The 17,998-nt window shown below is 36.7% G+C and overlaps 1 protein-coding gene across 1 annotated transcript in view; it reads right to left on the reverse strand.

The window, feature by feature from the left end:
* OTOG (otogelin) overlaps positions 1–17,998 on the reverse strand; it is a gene marked incomplete at both ends in the record, with an annotated part of 108,768 nt that overhangs the window by 24,782 nt on the left and 65,988 nt on the right. The window contains 6 exons of the mRNA XM_082761382.1: positions 853–1,021; positions 1,627–3,380; positions 3,630–5,471; positions 5,890–5,969; positions 6,863–6,980; positions 16,442–16,720. Of these exons, the coding sequence (XP_082617508.1) occupies positions 853–1,021; positions 1,627–3,380; positions 3,630–5,471; positions 5,890–5,969; positions 6,863–6,980; positions 16,442–16,720 (4,242 nt within the window). The remainder of the gene's footprint in view (positions 1–852; positions 1,022–1,626; positions 3,381–3,629; positions 5,472–5,889; positions 5,970–6,862; positions 6,981–16,441; positions 16,721–17,998) is intronic.

Raw genomic sequence — 17,998 nt, forward strand, 5'->3', positions numbered from 1 at the left:
TCAGGTATATGTCGTCACCTTTGCTTGCATCTCTGTAAAGGGACAACAGAGTCAAATCCTTCATATTCTAGTGGGACAATTTGCAGTCCTCTGCAATCAGTTACTTTCTTACAGTTCTTGCCAGCACAGTTTTATAATTTTTACAAGCCCTAAACTAGAAAAAACATGGATGGCAGTGTATCATGCCAGATCCTTAATTCCCCTTTAGTCTTGTTTCTAAGGAGGGAGTTCTTGTTGCATGTTCCTTTCTTTCCAGGCTTACTGCTAAAGCTTTTATGTTTCAAATGGTTTGGAGTTCTTCTCTTAGATATTTCGTATTCTAGATTGTAAGTGGAAATTTGCATTGCTTATCTCTGCATCCTTTCTTTGCCACTATGGATTAAATTTAATTTTCTTTAAGGTTTGGATGCATCCTGCCTAATTCTATGTAATTGAAGGGAGTGACTACAGTACAGCTATGCTTCTAGAGTCCCCGGGCTGTTAACAGTGATTGGTAATGTACTCTAGGAGTGTTCTCATCCTGAAGTATGTATACAATCAACCATAAAATCCACTGGCTATACTGACTATGTCTCCTCTGATTAGACAGAACACAGGTCTAAGTCAGGCAAGTCCATTGCAGATATCTAAAGCTGGATAAGATATTCATCTTACATTAAAGGAGTATTTTGATTTCATTTAATCAGGTGTAGAACTACATTTACAAATCACATTAGACAACAAATAAACTGCACAATATGGAACATCTTTTTCTACACCATGGTTATAGAAGTGTTAGTTCTTAGCCTTCTTGCAAATGCATTAAATTGTTAACTAAGATCACTTTAAAAGTACTGCAAAATTAAAACTTACATGCACATTCCCACTTTGGACAGCATTTGTCCCCATTCATTTGAGTAGCAAATCCTAAAACTCCACAGCTGGGTTGAGTTGCATTGTATGGGCAGTTCTGCGACTTATTGACTTGGATCAGTTGTCCATCCAAGCAAATGTATTTTATGCACTCATTCTCTGTGATTGGCTAAGGCACATTTAAAAGACATTGGTTACCATTCTTATCAAGCTAACATTACAATGCTGCAGAGTATTTGCTCAAAAGGGGGCTCACATTCTTCAGGTACAGAATACTTATGGTGGAAGATTTAAGCGAAATGCATCTTTGAAAATCTGACCATTCTGAGGACAGTTTAAAATTCAGTCCTGTTGTAAATTGCAGAACAGATATATATATATTTTTAACTTTAAAATAAAATGAGTTGAGAATAAAAAGTATGGAAGAACAGAAGTAGGAAGAGTAGGATCTGTGGGAAGGAAGGTTACATGACAGAAAAATATTATTGAAGAACATAAAGAACCATATTTTGCCAAAAATATTCTTGTAATAATCATACTCAGAAAACTGTTGCCCAAAAAGTAGTGCATTATAGCACTTACGAAAATCGTGCACAATTGAAGTCACCCAGACTTAAAGATATAACTGTAAAAATAATAGCTTGCCCTGTTTAATGCCGATATTTCATATCCTAAAGATCAATACATGTCTCTCAAATAATGATTTTATCAGTGTGTAAAAGTAAGCCAGATATATTCAAAACCAAACAGATAAACATGTATAATATTACTCACTGTACAAGTCTGGAGAGTTGTTGTTTCTCTAGGCAGAATAGAAGTTGATGTTGTGACTCCTAACATGGCTTCAGCTGTTGACAATCCATCAGAAAATGTTGTAGTCAAACCATAAAGTGGTTTGGTAGATAAATAGGCAAATGAGGAAACTGATGGAGCTGTTGTGACATTTGAATGGTCAGGTATCATTAATAGTGAACTCACAGAAGGTGTTTGTATCTCAGATGTTATTCCAAGTTTTGAAGTTTGTGTAGTACTGGCCAATGATGCAGGTATAGAAGAAGGTTTTGGTTCAGAGGACGAATGTATGGTGAACAGTCTTGACACACTTACATTAGAAGGAGCTGCAGTTATGTTTGTGAAATATGGAGAATAAAATGTCTGAGGTATTTCTGAGGTAATGGTAACACCTTGAGTATGGACAGGTTGCATTTCTGTCATTAATTCCAGCTCTTCAGATTTTTCTGTAGCAGGGGACATAGGCTCTTTTGCTTTTGAAGTAACAGAAAAATAGGATGGCTTCACAGAGGTTCTGATGGATTCTGTTACAGCTTTTGCTTTGTCTGAGGTTGCTGATATAATAGTGATGTTTTGCTCTGTACTGCTCATCACTGAAGAGGCTGAAGCTGCAGCTGATGTATGGACTGCAGCCGAAAACTCTGTACTTGCTACAGAAGTGGAACTGTAGGCAGTGGTTGAATGTGTGACTTGCTTTGGCAACACTGCAGTTTTCTCTGTAGCACTTTTACCCATTGATGTGGATGCTGTTGAAATCACAGGGGTGAAAAAGGCACCTACGGATGACTCACTGCCCATCACGATGGGAATTTCTGTTGTTTCTGGTAACAAAAGTGAAGAGGTCAGCTTAAATTCTGGTGAAATTGTTGTTTCAGTTGTTTGACTTGAAAGAAGTGATTCAGTAACTGAGGACTGCCACGTGAATTTTACACCAGTATCTGCCTTCTGTGTAGAAAATGAAGGAAAGGCATCTTTTTTAATGGTTGAAGAGGAAGTTGCAAGCACTTCTGGTGAAGAAGGGAGAATTCTGGTACCAAAAGTCAAGTCAGCTGTTTTTCTATCAGGGCCTGTAGACTGTAAAACAGAAGTTTTTGGCATATACAGCTGTGTAACTGAATCAGTTAAATGTAACTCTTTTTCAGTTTGTAAAATAACTTGTGTAGGACCTAATGAGGTAGATAACACACTTGAATGAATGCCTTTAGGTAGGAAGGTAGTTAAGGGGGGTGAGGAAATCAATTCTACCATAGCTTCAGTTGTGCTTAATAGAATTTGTGGCTGATCAGTGGATTTTGCTAGAGTTTCTGCAGGATGATGGTAAATTGGAGTACTGCTTAGGCCTGTCAAGGAAGGCTTAGAAGTCTGATGAGCAAGTTTTGTATCTGTTTCAGTCAAAAAATGCAGTATAGTCACAGCCTTAGTAGTCTGTGCTGGAAGTTTATCTCCTGAAGAGGTTTGTTGAGGGAAGGAGCCCACTGAAGATGGAGTAAAGGATTTCTGAGCTGTAGAAGCAGTAGATTTTACTGTATCTGTTATACTTTTAACTGTAGACTTCAATGCTGTAGAAACTACTTTAGTTTCTAAAGGGTATTTTGGTGGGGTTGTTACTTCCAGCATTACTTGTGTTAAAGAAGGTGAAGAAACTGATTTATCTGCTAGATACTGAGAGGTGGAGAAAGTGTGAGACTTTGTTAATGGAAGTACAGCAGAAGTGGACAGAGTTGATTTTTCTTTGTCTGTCATTGCTTTGGTTGTTATATGCTGAATGCTGAATTCAGAGGACGGAGAGAATATAGCATAAGTAGTATTTAAAATGGCTCTGCCTGGCAATTTGTCATATGGTACTGTTGTTATTGGACTTGAATGCTCTGCTATAGTGGATAAAGTAGAGAAAGTCAGGAGTGAGGAGGTCTTTTCTGTTCCTAACTTAGATTTTGTTATAGTCGTTCTTGAATATGAAGAGATGGGTTCATGGGATGTTGTACGTATTGGACTGAGAGCTGTCCGTGATGCTTCTTTTCCGTATGTGGGTAGTGAAGGAAGAGAAAGATTTAAAGAGATTAGAGAGCTTGGTGGTGAAGAAGGGAAAGCGGATGGTTTTCTAGGGGAGATGCTAGAAATTCTTTCCACTTCTGATTCTTCAGGCTGTGTGGTTAACAATGTGGTTTCAGTTGCTCTAAGGGGAGTACGTGGAGATCCAGTGAAGGACGTTGTTTCATCTGACTCTCTTTTTGTAGCTATGAAAGGAACTGTAGTGGTTTCTTTTGATGAGATAAAGGTTTTCTTTGCTGATGTGGTAACATTACCTGAATATGCTGAAGTGCTTGTCTTCACTGTACTTAAAGCCAAAGGTGATGTGTATTCAGTAAATGTTTTTCCAGAAAACAAAGTTGATTTTGCTACTAATTCAAAAGGCGATGTTATTTTGGATGTTACCTCAGTAGACAATGGTGTCACTCTGGTAGTCTCAGGTAAAGCAGGATATTTAGTGTACAGTGTAGTCAAGAGCTCTGTTATGTTTAGAACTACGTGTGAGGGATACTCTGTTGTTGACACAGTTTTAAGTGTTTTTTTTAATTCACCTAAAGCTGGAGAAGCAGGAGTAGGAACAGACACTGAAGGTCTTTTTGGAGAAAGAGTGGTGGATTTTTCAGTTTTAGAACTAGGACGCAGTGAATATGGAGGCAAATAGGAACTAGATATATGCTTCACACGAGATGCTGTTTTGAGAGTTTCCTTTCCATGAGTTGTAAATGGTAAAACAGTTGTTTCTAATGATTTCTCTGGAGTTCGCAGAGTTGTTTTCTTTGGACCTAAGGTTGTAGTGAAAGGTACCCCCGCAGTATCTGTCAGGTGATGAACCATTTCAATAGGAGGTTTTGTAATTGCCTCTCCTAATGAAACAGGCAGTGTGGATGTTGGCAAAAATACAGTCTTTCCACTTTGTTCTGTTGAAGCATTTGCTGTTTTGGTTGTTTCTGAAGATGCTGGTTTTAGCAAAGACAGAGTAGTGATCACAGGAGAAAATGATGTTACTGTAACTTTACCTACTGTGGTAGAAGACTGTCCTATGCTTACTTCTGTCCTTTCTGAAGTTCCTGTTAGGTTCACTGATGATATATAGGAAGGCAAAACCAGAAGAGGTAATGTGGAATATCGGGGCTGATGTGCAGTAGTTTTTTCTGTTCTTGATTCAAATGAAGGGGGTGTAAATGTTGTCAGCCCTTCTGTTTTTACTTGTGCTTCTTTTGTGGGAAGTGTCTTCATGGCTATTTCTGATATTTCCATTATTTTAGTTTTGACTGGCAATTCTGTTGTTCTAAGTGTGGTTGGTGTCCCAGTAAAAGTAGAAATTGGTTTGCCTTCTGATCCTGTGCTTTTAGTCACTGCACGTGTAGCAGTTACTGTGTAAGGTTCTGTAGCCCTCAGTAGCTTAGTGGAACCACTGCTGATCAGTTGTGTCTTTGTGGAGGTTTCTGAAGTGGCAACAAGAGAAGACAAGCTTACATTAGATTTTGCTGTCACAGACATTCCTGTAGTTCTCCCAAATGATGTCATTTCTGCTGACTGTGAAGAAATATATGATGATAAAGTTATGTCTGGAAGCGTTGTATTAGTTGTTACAGCTGAAAATTTAGTTTTCCCTGTAGTTGCAGCGAATTTCAATTTTGAAGCAAGTGTTGTTTCTGTGTCCTTTGCTTCAGGTACAGGAAATGAAGTTACTATTTCACTGATCACTGCCGAAGTTGTACTTGATGTTACGTGTGAAACTGCTGGTGTTTGAAAGATGGTTGGTAAAGGTGGACTATCATCTGCAGGTTCAATGCCTGAAATAAGACACAAATAAATGACAGTCTGGTATTTATAAATAAATTACAGACAAAGCTAGCGGAGCTAGGAGTTTACATTAATTCATTTAGCTCTGATTTTTTCACATGCTTTTATACTTCTAAACTTCATAAAATTCAAAAATAAGTTAATTCAATCATTTTCTCCACATCTAATATTACTGAAATATTTTATGAAGAAAGAACATTTTTCTTATTTTAGAAGTACTCCAGTTTTTGAGGAGTGAAACTCTTTCTAAACTAAACTAGATGTTCAGTGAAAACTCAAACATTGTATAACTAAGATCATAATTACACAAATTTAAACACCCTTATTTGAAAAATTGACAAAAACATAACCTCGGACATTAATAAGCTAAATATCATACATAATATATATATATTTTTTCAAACATACAGTCTTCAAAATACACGCATCTTTGAGTGATTTCATCCAGCAACATATTGAGAGGACACACAGGGATGCATCCTTCCACTCTAGAAAAAAAACAATCATTATTAACTAGTTGAAGAGTATTGTCAACTATCAAGCATTTAATTTTAAGCAAACACTATTAATTTATAAAGTAGTTTTGAGTAGAGAGCCTTGTTCTATCTAAATCTCATCATCTCAGTGTACTCCTTCAAAACATCATTGCTTACATTCCATGGCTTACATTCTCACATAGACCTAAGCTAAAGCATGAACTCAGTGATATTCAGCCTGAATGTTCACAGGTTCAACGGTAACTGTTGTCACCTAAGAAATGCCACAGCTTTTTTGCACACCAAAATCTACATGACACTTTTGCAAAACTTAGTACAAATTAGTAAAACAGAAAAGAAAAATGCCAGGACAGACACAGTTGTTGAAATGCCATAATTGAGTGTGGTGAGGCACTGGAACAGGTTGCCCAGAGAAGCTGTGAAACACAACCGGCCCAGGAGGTTTTCAAGGCTAGGTTGGATGGGGCTTTGGGCAACCTGATCTAGTGCAAGGCATCCCTGCCCATAGCAAGGGGGTTGGAACTAGATGATCTTTAAGGCTCCTTCCAACCAAACCATTCTATGACTCTATGATAATGAAAACACAACTATCTGAAACAACATTAACAGCATTTCTTTTTACTAATACACTGTAATACCTTCCAGCATGAAAGCTACAAATATACTTGTAATTCCAAACTCTGGCAGTACTCATCTAACTGCTGTCTAGAGACATCATTTTCATGCAGCTGCCACAGCAATTTTTATTTCACTTCTTTTCTTCTTCATTCATCTCCTTCCACATGAATACAGATCTGCTGTACTAAGCCTACATCTGGTCACTCATATGCTTATTATGCTGTGTATTACACAAATTACATAATTTTCCATTTGCAAAAACTTACTTTGGTACTGCCTGACAGTTTTGTCCCAAAGGATCCCTGCATGTTTTGAAACAAGGACTTGCACAGGCATCATAATGCCATTCACATGCAGAACGTGATATAAGTTTGTATTTGGCATCTGAAAAACAACTAAGATCTGTTAATTTCATATATATTTCTACAAACACACACATATATATATCACTAAGAAGCACAGCTAGTTCACTGCAGCTCTAAAACTTCTACTGTTTCTACCTGTATTCCCTACAAATAAAATTGTTAATATTTTTTGACTGTTTAGGTCTTTGTGAAACATAGAGAAACAGTATATTGCAGAGTACTGGCTCTGCAACCTGTATTGCTCTTTGCAGTATAAAACATGCCATGTTTACTGCATTTACAATCACTTGAAAATAAAGCCACGTAAGTCAGAACTGTTGTTTTAAAAAGCTTTTGAAAAGCATAACAACAATGAATCTTGTGGTTATTCAATTAAAATGCAAAAACAGGATAAAGATTCAGTACAATTCTTGCTGTTACGATCAAAAGAAAAAACACCAGTTGGAAACACTGATATAATTTATTACACAGTGTATCATAACTGTGGTTTGCCTGGTGTTAAAATTAGCCGAGATAGGTGTACTAACTTTTATGATACAATTGCATTTTAAAAGCTAAAATGAACACAAATAACCAAAGCAAATAATGTGGTATTAGGCCAATTCAGTCTCTTTACAACAATGCATCTTAACAGTTGATCTTCTCAGAAACACTTTAAGATAGGCATTCCAAGAGAATAACTGAAACCTAAACCATTTTGAACCTGAAATTCTAACTGGTGGTCAAAGCAACTGAGAAATGATCATATTTTGTCTTGGAAATTTTAACTGAAAATATATATTTCAGCAAACAAAATGCTATCAAAAAATAAAACACACAATGGCAAACTGAAACCCAGCAAAACCAACCAACAAACCCACCCACCCACCCGCCCAGCCAACTTGCCTTCAGAAAATCTATGTAGATAATGTTTATTGAAATGCTTCAAATCTGGATAATTGAAACCCAAAGTACAAATACAGGTAAAGGAAGAGTTAAAATTCAGAGTGAAAATAAACATAAGTAAGGATCAGTTATACAATACTTATTAAATTATGCAATGACTTTACAGAATGAATGTAAAGATGACAAATCAATGGACTCAGTCATAGACTGAATATAAAAAAAAAAACTCAGAGAAACAAAGTTTCGGCAATCATACGGGTGGCATACATGGGGGCATACACTTGCATGTTCAAATGCATTACATGCTTTCCTTTTCACTATATCTCTGTCCCATCTGCATGCAGAATGGTTTCCCATCCAGTGTTTTCCCATACACTGGATGTACTCCAGTGGCTCTTCCAAGTCTGTATGACTTATTCAATCCATCTGGATTTTGGTACCTGAACTACAACAGCCCACCTCAGCTCCTTCCTGTAGCAGCCAGGGTAGGGCATTGGCACTTTCCTTAAATCTATACCTAAAGAAAAACACCACCATGACATATTTGTCCCCTCTAGACTGCTAAAAGTGGTCTGAAACCTATGTGGTTCAGAGCCTGTGAACAATAGCTGCACTTGAACAATACTTATATTAATGACCAGAAAGACAATGCTTACTGCTTAGAAGGACTTTCCATTTTGGGTCTTTGTAAATCTTTTTGCTTTTAAGTTTTGCTGATCTTTACTGATACACAGAGACTAGTTCTTTTACACCTTCCTCGCGACACTCATCTTTCCTGGAAAATCCTAAGAAAACATTTTTCCTGCAATTTAGCAGCATCTGCACTTATGGTTAGTTACTCCTCTGCAATTATTAACCATAAATGTCTTCCTTTTTAGTACAAATAATTATCTTAAATCAAAGGTATAAATCAAACTCAGACACCCACACCCTTATTAGAGTAAGAGTGTGTATGTTGCCATCTAGTGTTTTAACACTTTTAACATTTTGTCCTACACAGGGACATGGGTGCTGCTTTCAAAAACATGACTCTTAATGACAATAACAAATGTATTTACAAAGTTACTATCCTATACAGAAATAAGAACACTTCCTGAATTAATCTGTGAACCTTCTTGTGAAACTGACTCAAATTACGTAAATCTAATGGAGGAAAGGAATTATTTCCATACATTTTGGAATGTCTGAATGACTGATGCATCAGGTTTTGCATTCACTGACAGGTCAGAGTAAAAAGATTTAAGGACAAATGTATATATGACAAAAAGAACACATCTGAGACCTACTGGAACAAGCATTCACTACCCATAGTAACAACCAGCTACCACACTATATTCTAGCACAGTCTAGGAAATCTCATTCATCAGACTACCTTAGACTAGGTATGGAGACAGATCCATAACTTTTAACTCAACAGTAATCATAACAGAAGTTTCAAACACAATAAAGGCACAAGCTTGGTAGAACACATCTGACAACCTGATGATGAATGCCAGTTTCTCAATTTAGCAGAACAATGATCTTGAATTAACACTTGCAACTGCTGAGCTTAACATCTTTTCTCTCATTCTTTATATGAACTTCATCTTTTATGAAGAGATTGCCCCATTTCCCTCAAGCATTCCTAGAGATTACGTTCAAAGAGTTTGCAGGCATTGCATGCCTTGATAGGAAATAGTGTGGAGCTTGTACATAAAGGCATATAGCATTTGCTGAGTGCAACGTGAACATCGATTTCCATAAGGAACTAACAAAATCATGCTTTTCTGCAAAATTTCTCACTGATTCTGCAGAACAAAGGACAGACAATAGATGAATCCATGAACCTTGTCATAAAAATGATTTTCAAAGGAGAGCTGTAGAACCAATGGGTGCTTAATTTTCTAGTCAATGGATGTGAAGGTACTCAACATGCCATACAAAGCTCTATTCATTTTTTGTAGTGTGTAAATTGTATAAAAGAACAGACCGTATCACCACAGCAAGAGCTGAATATATTCCATGAATTGGTTTCCAGTATCTCCAAAGTTTCCAGTACATCTCAAGTAAACCCATCAGATAAAGTGAAATACATGCCTTATGAATTATGGGAAAATGCCTCTACATCATTAGACAATTTTCAGCTTATATTGATTTATTTTTATTCTTCGTATTTTAACTTTTCATTATTGACAACATCACTTCTGGAATGCCTATGCAGCTCAAGGACCTACCTGACTGTGCTAGCCACCATGAAAAACACACAGCAAGATGCAGTTCCTGCTTACAAAGTTTATGATAAATAGAGATAAGGCAGAAAATGAATGTGAGATGAAACAGGCAGTCTTGTTCTAAACTACAATGAATTCAAGACTAAGCCAAGAGAATAATAAAGTATCCTTAAATCAAGGTAACGTAATAGATATTTTTGCCTCTTTTCACTAACTTTATATATAAACTATGACCCTAATACTCAGAGTCACTGGGGTAAAAGGAAAAGTAGCAACAATGGGCTCTAATGCCATTTAAAGTACCTCTTCCAAAACTGAGGGTAATACTCCTTTCACTCTCTGTATTGATTTTAGATATTAAATTTTATGCCGGAACTCGAGCACTGCTCTTCCCATCACAGAAAATACCATTGCTCAGAAACTGGATTTCACCAGCACAGGGCATGAATGCTTTATACTATTCAGGAGGCTAATCAGCCACCTCCACTACATGCTTCCCATTTTTTTAATAGTTAAATTCCCCCAACCAGCAAGCAGTAACATGAGCTTACTGTACTCTGTGCAACAGTACTGTTCACTCACAACAAAAGAATGATACACAGTTTACAGACAATGAGTCAAGACTCTTGTATCAGACGTGTCTTCCTCAAAAGGATTTGCTATGGCATTTGAAGATAACCATGTATCTCCTGGTGAAGTCTCTCAGCATTTGTCTTCTATTTGGTGACAGAGCAAATCCTTAACAAAATGATGAAGTACGCCCTGGATGGCAGTCGTTCCTGTCAACATGCCAGCTGAGCCCACATTTATAGAATCACAGAAACACAGCATGATTTGGGTTGGAAGGGACATTAAAGCTCACACGGTTCCAACCCCCCTTACATGGGCAGGGTCACTTCCCACAAGACCAGGTTGCTCAAAGCCCCATCCAGCCTGGCCTTGAACACCTCCAGGATGGGGCATCCGCAGCTTCTCTGAGCAACCTGTTCACCTCAACACCCTCAGAATAAAAAATTCCTTCCAAATACCTAAGCTAAACCTACCCTCTTTTAGTTTAAAACCATTCTTCTTGTCCTCTTATTCCCTGACAAAGAGTGCCTCCCCAGCTTCCCTGTAGGCCCCATATAATGTCTCACCAGAGCCTTTTCTTCTCCAGGCTGAACAATACCAACTCCCTCAGCCTGTCTTTATAGAAGAGATGCTCCAGCGATCTGATCATCATTGTGGCCTTCCTCTTGATGTGTTCTGTTATTTCCACATCCTTCTTGTGCTGGGGGCCCCAGAACTGAAGGCAGGGCTCCAAGTGGGGTCTCACAACAGCAGAGCCGAGGGGGAGAATCCCCTCTCTTGTTCTGCTGGCCATACTTTTGGCTCATGTCATCATCATTTTTTTTCATCATTAATTTATTCTCATCGTTTGTTACTCTCTCATTTATTATTCTAATAATTTATTTAATGGCTTTAAACTAAAAAAGGGTGGATTTAGACTGGATATTTAGAAGAAATTCTTTACTCTGAGGGTGCTGAGGCAGTGGAACAGGTTGCCAGAGAAACTGTGGATGCCCCATCCCTGGTAGTGTTCAAGGCCAGATTGGATGGGGCTTTGAGAGACCATTTTTGGTCTAGTGGGATATGTCCCTGCCTGCAGTAGGCTGGTTGGAATGAGATGATCTTTAAAGTCCCTTCCGAACCAAAACATTCTATGATCCTATTTTACCTAACAGGAGCTGAGCATATAAATGGTTATGGTACTGTAGAAAGCTTTTGTATGAATGTGCTTATACATTTTGCCAACCCCATATGTATTTCTCTCACATGCTTGGACTTCAGAGAAGCATTTATGATCTTCATTTTCTGTGGATTTCAAATTTAATTCTGTGGTAATAAGAACAGCCAGTACTTTAGTAGAACTACTAGTGTAATCCGATGAAGAGTTTTAATTTTATTTTTTACCACTGACGGATTGTGGTGTTCTGTTGAGTCACAATTATCTTTCTTAGTACCTTGGCCACTCTGTGTGTGTGTGTGTATTGACAATACCTACTGGTCACAAGTCTATCCTGCCATTTTTTATATTGACTTCTACCCCACAAGAATAACATTTGCCATTATCAGAATAATTTCTTGCTATGTTCAAAAAATCTATTTACTTGAAAAAAAAAAAAAAATTTAATTATACTGACTTCAACAGAAGGTTGTATTTAAAATAAAGGTTAAGACTATGAAAAAAGGTATTTAAACTCTCCTTCTCATCTTGTACCTTTTTATTTTGTTACTTTCCCCAAAGATTTAAAATAATTTAGAAGGCAGAAAAAAATTTTTTAGAATTCATTCTATTTATAACAGCAGCAAAACTCTGCTTAGTAACTCAGATTGCCTATCTCCTCAGTTACAAGTTTAGTAACATGAAATACTATCTACCCACTTAACACGTACAAACTACCAACAAACTCTGCCCATGACTTTCAAGTTTCTGCAATGAGAAATGTAAACAAGTATCACTGAAAAGAATGAACTTTGTGCCTAGCCAAAACATAACTGAAAGCAAAATATAATTATCTACCTTTCAAATACTTTAGCTTTATTTTACTATTATGCTGGTGGATGAATATAATCCTGTTAACGTAACTATCTAATCTCCTCCTATTTATTCACTCAAAAGCAGGAGGTCAAACATTTGTCTTTGTGGTATAAATGGGAAAGATGTTATAATTCTCCAGGAACCTCAGTTTAATTCCAAGAGCTACTCAGCAGATGTGTTTAGGGACATACTCGGAATTTGCAGGTAGAACAGCAGGTGCTCAGCATTATCCAGTCCCAAGCCCTAGGTCATGATCTCTGGGACTGGCAAAGCATACAAGCTCAATTTAAACTTAAGAGCAATTCAGCGTAAGTAAAACAGGGCATTAAAAAAATAAATAAATCTATTGATGGAAATAGGTATGAGTAAACAGAAGGTAACTAGTCAACTATATCATGTATAAATCTGACTAAAGACATAAGAGAATTTTGTAAAACATAAATAAATATATAAATTTAATTTTCAGTTTTGTACCGTGTTTCTGTACCATATTATATCTGTATAAGATACAAACACTGAGAACAAGCAAAACGCCCTGTATCAAACATTGATAAATACCTCTGTGTGCAGTGTGCATTCATCTACTGCATCTTGAGATTTTATCTGAAAATTCTCTCTGAGACAGCCGTTACATTTATAGCAAGTTAGTTTTTTAAGCACATAGCTAACCTTATTAAGAACTTCACCACAGGATTTACATAGTGCAAGTTACTTACATTTTTATAGTATATATAATATTAATCCACAGTGATATTAAAAGAGTAACGCATCTTATGATAATTCTGTGAATGGTAAAGTCAACCAGCTTGAGAACATGATTTAAAAAAAAAAAAAAAAAAAAAAAAAAGATCAATTCCTGACTTCCTCTAATCTCTCAATAATTTCAAATGTGAATTTGAAACTTGACATCTCTGTCTCTGCTGTTCTGGTCAGACTAAGTGTATTCTTTCAACTGAATGCATAACAAAATAACCTACTGGCAAGTAAAATTTCCTGCAAAGAATGTAAAATCTATTTTCTTGTGATTACAAATATTTCCTTGTTACTATACATACTCTAGATACTCAAATTCAGTTATCAACTCAAACGCCCAAATGTTTGTGGGAACAGGAGGGCAAACAAATCTAACTATAATGAAACAACTCAATTTAAAACCTGAGGTGACTATTCATGGAAATACTTCACAGTATTAGCCCATCCTATCTGTGTAATTTATAGTCAACGTATTTGAATGTGACAATATTTATTGCTATGAAACTGGAAAAAGTGACTCGTCAGCTGACTTTAAACAACCACGTATCTATTGCTGTGGTGATCAGGTCATTTAAAATTCTTCCTTTTGAATGTGCGTCACAGAGTATGAAGAAGTCTCATGAGGAACTTTCTGGCCAAGGGGATTTACTGGGCCTATTATTCTGCTCCCGATATTTATCCTCTGATTCCGCAGGAATAGCTGTTCCCGGTTCAAGAGTTTCTGATCTAATATGCAAAGCATTTACAACAGTCAGCAGGAAATCCAATATGCTTTTGCCTGTGCTCTCTGGAGCTGGTGTAACTTTTCCATTAACTTAAACAAATGCTGCTGTATTTTTAGACCGTGTAATTACCCTACATCAGCAGGCTGGGCCTTGTGAAAGTACACTGGAGAAAGATTCGAGCCCTGTGTTTCTCTGCTTATAAAACTCTGAAACCCAAGCCCTCGGATGTGGTGATTAATGAAATGCCTCTAGATCATTTGATCTGATCCCACTTGCTGAGGTAAATTGTTTTAGTTTTCCATTGGCATAGATAGGATTTTTTGGTATAATGACTGGAAGGTAAAGACTTCGCACTTGAAAAGACATACCACCCTGTGTTAATGGATGACCACTGAGAATTGGAACATGTTTTAGCCTTCTTCATTCCTTCCTCAAAGATGAAAGACTAAGGAGATATTTTTGTTATGTCCAAAAAAAGTTCTTTGCCTGAAATGCTGTATGAATGCCCTGGTAACAGCATTAGCTCTGTAATTCTGCTGTTCAAAAACCTCAACAGCTCTGCAATTTCAAGCATTTGTCAAGAGGCAACAGGCATTTGGCAATGACAAAATCTGTCATTTTTTCTGAAGTTGGAGTGTGCCAGTCAACAGCTGCATTAGGCTGTCATCATAATGCACCACAAAACATCAGCAGATTCACAATGCTACCATTAACGCTTTAATTCAATGTTTTGATAATAAGAAGCTCCACGAGGCATACAGTTGGCCTCTTCTGTCACAGAAGTCAACGCCTACTTCAGATTTGACTATGCCAAGAGATTCATAATGGTCACAATAAAACATGGCCAGGCCATGCTTTGTTTGTTACAACAGCACATTTTCTTTTTTTTTTGCTTGTAAAACAGAGTCTTGGTTTCAGAGAACGAAGAACTGGTTTATGAAAATTGTGTTACCAAGAATACCTATTAAAATATTTTTGCTACACCAGTAAATGAGTTACCGATACATTTAAATTTATAGCACAGTACAAAGCATTAGAACATAAAAATAATAAACACTTATTTTGATTTGGGAATTTTATATAGTGCACAAAGGCCAGTAGGTTTCAGCAATTAGTAGTTGTCACTGAGGTTCATAAAAAAGTCACACAGATGCATTAGAAGCATCTGATATATTAAGACAACCTGATGATGCAATAAAGCAATAAATAAATCATTAACTAATAAAGCAAATGATAGTTTCATGAAAAATCTGCTTTCTTTTATTTTACAGTCCCATATAACTTCTTGTATCTCATTCCTGATCTGTAAGGCCATCTTCATTTCAGCACATGGCTCTCGAGTACGTGAAAAGACTTATTTCCTGTTGTGAAAAGACTTATTTCCTGTTTTGCTTGTTTGTTTGTTTGTTTTTTTACCAATCTAAATGAGACAGAGTTTGATTAATTGTGGAGTTTTTGATGCATGGAGTTTGTCACCAGTTCTTATGGCAGCAGATTCTACATCCCACAAAGTGTTCTAAGAATGTTGCCAACATTTGTGTTCCTTACATCTCCATGGAACGTGACTACTGTTAGGGAACAGGAATCTCTGAAGAAGGTAGAAACAGCCTCACAGCAGTCTACTTTGCATATTCAGAAGCTGCAACTGTCCAAGAAACATTAGAGAAAAAGACATCTGGATCCCCAAAAACAGGCATATATCACCACTTACGTGGCACCTGAAACACTAGGGCACAGCCTCTGTGAGTTGGTACATGGATAAGGTCAAGGTGTTTTTCAGGTGAAATAAGGTTTGAGAGGTGTAATCTACAGGCATGTCCTTAGCACCGGATAGCACAACTTATGAGGCCACAAAGTTTACGATGAGAATGTACAGAAAACACAATCAGAAGGAAGGGAAGAGAAAACATCATCCACAGACCTTAACATAGAAACACACATTCTTTTTTTTTTTTTTTTTTTCTATTCCCTTTGTGAATCCATTATTCATCAGCATGAATTTTCTATTCCTTGAGAATTTCCTCACAACCCACAAAGCAAATATTGCACAGAAACTTTGCTATAGTCTATGCATTTCCAAAACCAGTTGGCAAATACAGTGAAGTTGTGTGGGTATTTAATGACTTGTGACAAGAAAACAGAATCTCTTCCTTACTACAAAGCTCAAAGAAGATTTTGAGCCTGTCACAAACAAATTATCTGCACCTTCCAGTGATGCTGGGGAGAAGTAAGAAATATAGTCACCTCTGAAAATATCATTAAGAGTCAGCTTATATTTCCATGGGGAACAAAATGATGTTCACAAAATACAACTTTAATTACCTACCTACTAGTTTAAAAAGGATTGACAGTCTGAATTCCTCTGAATGATGGTACTTCAGAAGCTCAACTGAAGATGCAGAAATGTGGATGAAGTATCCTGGTTTTGCAAATGATTCAAAGGAACTGTAACCAGAAAGCCATGTATTCTTGTGTATAACAAATGTCGATTTGTTGTGAAACTCTTCGCTTTTTTCCCATTTAGAAAGAACAAGGGTATTGTTGGAGGACAACTGAAGAAAATAATTAGGTCTCTCAGCTGTTTCAAATGAAACCAAGTTGGAATCTGAAAGAAAAAAAAAAAAAAAAACCACACATAAGTCATTTATGTGCCATAATAAACTAAAGTCACTCTGATGTAACATACTGCTATCAGTAGCATGGCCAATGAAAACTGGCAATGGCCTTATCAATGAAAATGCCCTGAATCTTTTAAAGAAAATATAATTATATATGGATTTTAGAGTCCTAGATTCTGACTAACACTTGTTTTTTTTTTATTAGGACATTTGCCTACACCAGGACAAAGGAATATAGCCCAGCAGTCAATTAGAACTTCAGTTTACAGCCTTTGCTAACCATTTATTTAATAAAAATGTAAACTTCACCTAATTAGCTTTGCAAGTTATGCTTGCTGTCAGGAATTGATAGCTCAAGAGCTCAGCTTTTCATTAAAAATAAATTACAAAAATGTATTTTGCATTCAGCTTGCAGATTTATGTATTCATTTCTAAGCAGTCAGCTCTCCAGCCCTTCCCCCAAGAAGGTTTACAGCAAAGCCTGTTTTCTGGCAAATGTATCCACATGATACCTTACCCTTAAAACAGTACTGCTGATTTCAAGCAAGCCCCTGTACGATCAATTGCAGAGTGGCAGATTTTGAGCCTGTTACAGGCATCTGTTTCTTACAAAATTACTTCATTCTGTTCTGCTGTAAACTCTTCTATTCTGTTGAAAAAAGCCATTAAACTACTGTAAAATCAACTAACCCTCCAGACCTGGATAGCATTTCTTGGGGAGGAAAAAAAAAAAAAAAAAAAAAAAAAGCACAGAAAACAAATGATCTCTATTAAACAGATCCAGTGTTTTTTTTTGTTTGGTTGGTTTTTGTTTTTTATAACATGTATGGAAGATCAGCTTGGTTTTTGAGCACAAAAAATTTGACTTATTTGAAAAACTTAGTTGCACTTGTATCTTTTTAATAATTGCCTGTAGCAAGTAGCTATTTGTTCAATAATGACAGACACTCGGTATGATTTAGAATACCTGCCATACAGCCAATCAATTTCAAGATCCAAAATTTTCAGTGTCTATGATTTATCTGAAACTGATGAAACATATCCATTTTTCTGAGGTAGTGAAGAACCAACAAAGACACATAAATGAAGATATGGATATGAAAAATACAGCACTGATTTTACAAACTCCTCCATGGCCAAATGATGAAATACTATTCTCTTAAATTGAACTATAAGGCACCAATTCCACTTGCCAGGTTCAATTTTATACAGGAACAGTAGGACTGACCCTCCCTTTCCAAACCCAAAATGAATGCAATGTACAA

Source organism: Aythya marila (genome assembly GCF_965140915.1).
Source record: "Aythya marila genome assembly, chromosome: 5".
Lineage (NCBI taxonomy): Eukaryota > Metazoa > Chordata > Aves > Anseriformes > Anatidae > Aythya > Aythya marila.